The sequence below is a fragment of the Acanthisitta chloris genome, unplaced genomic scaffold (assembly GCF_000695815.1).
Source record: "Acanthisitta chloris isolate BGI_N310 unplaced genomic scaffold, ASM69581v1 scaffold39614, whole genome shotgun sequence".
NCBI lineage: Eukaryota > Metazoa > Chordata > Aves > Passeriformes > Acanthisittidae > Acanthisitta > Acanthisitta chloris.
The window spans coordinates 2,063-6,634 of NW_008670557.1; the positions used below are offsets into that span (position 1 = coordinate 2,063).

The 4,572-nt window shown below is 44.5% G+C and overlaps 1 protein-coding gene across 1 annotated transcript in view; it reads right to left on the bottom strand.

Annotated features, from left to right (window-relative positions):
• Positions 1-3,917: 3,917 nt before the first annotated feature.
• LOC103801307 (disks large-associated protein 2-like) overlaps positions 3,918-4,572 on the bottom strand; it is a gene marked incomplete at its 5' end in the record, with an annotated part of 15,142 nt that continues 14,487 nt past the window's right edge. Inside the window, one exon of the mRNA XM_009073714.1 lies at positions 3,918-4,572. Coding sequence (XP_009071962.1) covers positions 4,466-4,572 — 107 coding nt within the window.

Below are 4,572 nucleotides of genomic sequence, written 5' to 3' on the forward strand. Positions count from 1 at the left end.
CTCACTGCCATCGTCACGGACAGGAAAAAGCAGAGATTGTTCCAGAAGATTCATTTGATGCTCATCAGTCCCCTCCTACTCCCTGGAGGGATGGCATGAGCATCGCCCCCATCTCTGCTTCGCTCAGGTCTTCCTCTCGGTTCAGCGCGTCTTTGTTTCTCCTTCAGCGCAGGCTGGGACCGTGCGGGTCCTCCTGGCTGCGGGAAGGGTGCTGTGTGAGCAAACTCCCTGGCAGCACCCTGCTGTGCCAGCTCGCCAGGCGGTGGGCGGGGCCCCCTCCCCCAGCCGCAGCCTGGCCTGGAGTGCGTGTGGAGGCTAATAAAGTGCTTGGAGATCCTTCTGGATGAAAGGCACTGTATGTAGGAGGATGTCAACCTGTCGTACACCAGGAAGCACCTCTCTAGACATTAAGGGGTTTGTTGATATCCCTCACCTCAAACTCAGTTTGCGGGTGGTTTCCCCACACCCTACGATGTACTAGGAACGGGAGTAACGTTGCCTCACGATTCTTTTAAGCTCTCAAATACTGAGGCTCCTGTTTCACAGGTTTTCACAGCTGGACACCTGGAGCTGCCAAACCAGCTTCAGGCCCCAAATCAATACACACAAAGAAGCACTCGATGTGTCAGGCCCTGGTGTGCCACCAGTTCCGGCGCTGCGGCGCCGAGGAGAACACCCAGCCCACCCTGGGCAGGGACGACCCCAGGCCTGGGAGGCAGAGGGCTGAGCTGGGCTGAGCTGGAGGGGAAGGACCTGGCACGGAGCAGTGGTGCTGCTCGAGGTGCCATGGGCTGGGAGCCACTTGTGGGCACCTCTGCAGGGCACCACCATGTGCCAGTTACTCCTTGTCCTTGCAAAACCACCAGTGACAGAACAGTCCTTCAATTTACACTAGAGGAAGATGAAATGAGAGACTTATTTTAAAACAAGTAATTTCCATTGTGTGAAGTGTCTGTTCTATCTCTCTCCATACATGACATCCACACACTTTGCTATGCTTTAGTTCCTTCCTGATCAATCTCAAATCTAACATAGTGTCAAGGTTTAAGCATGAATTAAAATATAATTTTTTGGTATTCAAACTGCACAACATTTTTAGTCTTCTTATTCTGCCAAAGGCCATTTCTAGTCAAGGTGACAGGGAATAACAAAACACTTCATCATGGACTTCACCAGCTTACAAGGGATTTCAAAGCTAAAAACATATCCAAAGCAAAAAGAGGTATGGAAAATAGCAACAGTTTTACCACTCAGGGATTCTTCTTTATTTAAATGTTCTGAGTTCTGTTTATTATACTTGTGTTTTACAGGCAATGACTAATGAACAGAGACTTTCTACCATTTTGATGTGTTAAAATAAATATTAGTCCAATGAATATTGGATGAAACACTATTTTGCTGCTCTGTGTGTGTGTCTACACCAGGAACTCTCAACGGATCCACTTCCTGTCCTTCTGCTTGTTTCTGTGCCTCCTGTGTCGGTTTTGTAACTGATTTTTTATGTTCTGGGGTCAGATTGTGATTGATCTGGTTATGTTTATTAGGATATTTTGTGCAATGTTGCTCATGTCTGAAGCCATTTCAGTTTGATTCATTTGTAAGATAAGGAGGATAAGCATAATGTGATTTTCCCAAGCTAACCAGATGTGCAATATGCAAATAGAAATGGTTTCTTTGCCTCAAATGATATAATGTTACCTGCACAAGAACTTCACATATTGCATTTGGAAATGTGATGTGCACAGATAACATCAGATTTCTCAGGAGGCATCTGATTTTTTCTGGTTGGTTGGGGTTGGTTTTGGTCAAGGCAGAACAAAGAGAAGTCCAGATCTACACTGAACATTCATAAGGGTTGGGTCATTCATTGAGGCTTATTTTTTGCCTGGGAACGCCCCAAAAAGCATGTCCAAAAAACCCTATCCAAAGAGGATTCTAAAATCAAAGGCTGCTCCAAGGCAGCATTGCTAGGCCAGTGGGGGATCAGAGCTTCTCTGCTGGGCCTACAACTTGTCTGCACAGAGTCAGGGTCAGGTTCAGCTTGTGTTAATCGCAGGAGCTCTTGCTGCAGGTTGGAGCGTTCAAGCCAGTAAGGCAAGTGTGATTTCTTCTCTAAGGGTACAGGAAAATCAGACAAAATATCAGCTGCCATATACATGTGTGTGTGTCCGTTTTAAGGTTCTTCCATCTAGGCAAGACACTGGCTCAAGTTTTGTGTGGCTATTTCTAGTTAGCAGCTCCACTTTAAATAAGATCCCAGTTTTCCAGGGTAAAGATTCCAGTGTCTGCAAGTACTTTTGCATTTAAAACAGCACAACAAATAGAGGAATTAACATCAGTATTGTACACTAGCTAGGATTCAGCTCTTTCCTTAATAGAAAATGCCTTGAAAACACGAGGGATGGGAAATAAAATGTTTTCCATCTATAGAAGAATATTTCAGGGATTTATTCTCTTTTCGTTCCTTTTTTTTTTGCCTTTTAAATTTTTTTTTTTTTTTTTTTGCATTCTTGAAGGATATACATTCCTCTTGATTTTTGCTTCCAAATACAGTTTAAGGCTATTTGGTAAAGTATATACCAGATATCAGGCTCAATTTACAGGGGTTTCTTCTCACAGAAGCTTCTCAAAACTTCATGTCTACAGATTCCTATCTTGAAGCCAAACACGCTTTCTCAGCTGTGCTGCAAAGACAGAACTCATGCTTAATACCACACACTGTAGGAAAAAGAGAAGGCAAAAGGAAAAGCAAAACCAACCAAAGAAAAGAAAACAGATTGGAAGTAATGTCAGATCTGCGTAACCTGCGACACTTGGTGCCTTCAGTCATCCCATCAGGCTGCAGGGGGTGGGATTCGCATTTAAAGTGCTCATCAGGTGAAGAACCAAAGTGCTCATCCAGTAGCTGTGCTGCCTATGGCTAAGTACATTGCTTGGTCACAGCAGGGACAGCAGCGCAGTGCCTGGGCTCCGTCCCACTGGGCTCACACTGCTTTGGCCTGAAGTTGTGTTCACGGGGGCTCAAACCTTGGGACTGGGGGCTGAGGGTTCCTCATCTTATTGCGTCTTCACCTGAAGACTGCTAAGGGCTGGGTGGGCTCTGCAAGGGAGGTGAAGTGGAGTAATTCTGTCTTAATTTGCTTCTGATTAAAGCCTCTCGACTGGCAGTTACCGCTTCTCTCTTCTGACAAAGTGAGGCTTGAAAATATATCCTTTCCCTTATATTCCATGGCTGGAAATCACTTATCTTGAGTCACGTTTTATGTCTGAAGCAAGCAAGAAGCTTTTTTCTTGCCAGAAATGATACTGCATAGAAAAATAGTTCTAAAAAAACCCAAACAAAACAAACCAAACAACTGTAAACCACAGTTCACCTTTACCTTAACATAACCATTTAAACTTATATATACTTACCACTCACATTCATATTTCTTAAACTGTTTACAACATCACAACTGGCATTTTAAACAGGCAAGATTTCTTGTTCTCAAGGATACCCTGGAAACTCAGTTGTCAGAACACTTGGAGAGTTTGAGATAGCACATGTAGCACAGCTCTTGAAATGAGAAAGAGGAGGTTTATAAAAGAAATGGTAACACGCAAAAGAACTGCTAAAAATGCAATGAGTGTTCCAAAGGAGAGAGTATAACTTTGTCTTTACACATCTTGCTACAGAAGATCTAACTTTTTAAGGCTTCCATTTTCCTTTCACCCATCACTCAAGTCCTCTTGCATTACAATTTTGCTTAGGTTTCAGGGCGCTGTCACACTGCTAACAGCAAGTGTTTCTCAGTGGGCATTCCCACCACCACCAGACTTGCTTGCTTCTTGCTTTCTGATGACCTTTGGAGCTTTAGTGGCTGGATATCCCTGTTCATCTCCAGAAAATTGCCATGAGAGAAGAGGCCTAATGTTATTCTGCAGTAACAAAGATGAGAAGAGTGGCAGAGTGCGTGGGTAAACATGTTAGCTGGGTTCTAGGAAAAGAAACTGGAGGTCAAAGAGATAAATGGGTTCTTTCTTTCCTGCTCTTTACATTTGTAGCACCTTCTACTTGGATTTAGCTAATGCCTCTAGTGAATGGTGAGATGCACCCATTTGGAGTTTGTTATTCTTATCCCTAATTCTCACACTTTTTATAAAAATAGAAATAACAAAAAGTAAGCTGGGTTCCATCTCAAGAGGTGTTTCTCGTTGTCCTCTGAGAATACATTGGATAAGTCAGGTCTGGACAAGCCCTATCCATTGTAGCTGATTGTAAGTCAGACAATAAATAGAAAAAGAAGTCGTTCCTGCGCTGAGCTCGCCAAACTCTGAGGAAATCAAAAGCATTCCACTGTGCTTATGGCACAAAGAACACGACAGCGAGGGCATAGTGAGTGGAGAGGATGAGACGGAAGTTACCAGGTGAGTGATAAACTGTACAAGCAGTGCGTTGTACAAAAGGAGCTGTGCAGCGCTGCCCTCAGAGCCGGGTCTGGGCCTCGGGGATATAGATCTCGATGCTGTCCGCACGCTCCGTGGCCGAGTTCTGCCGGAACGAGGCCGCTCGCTTGGCGGCCAGCAGCCGCC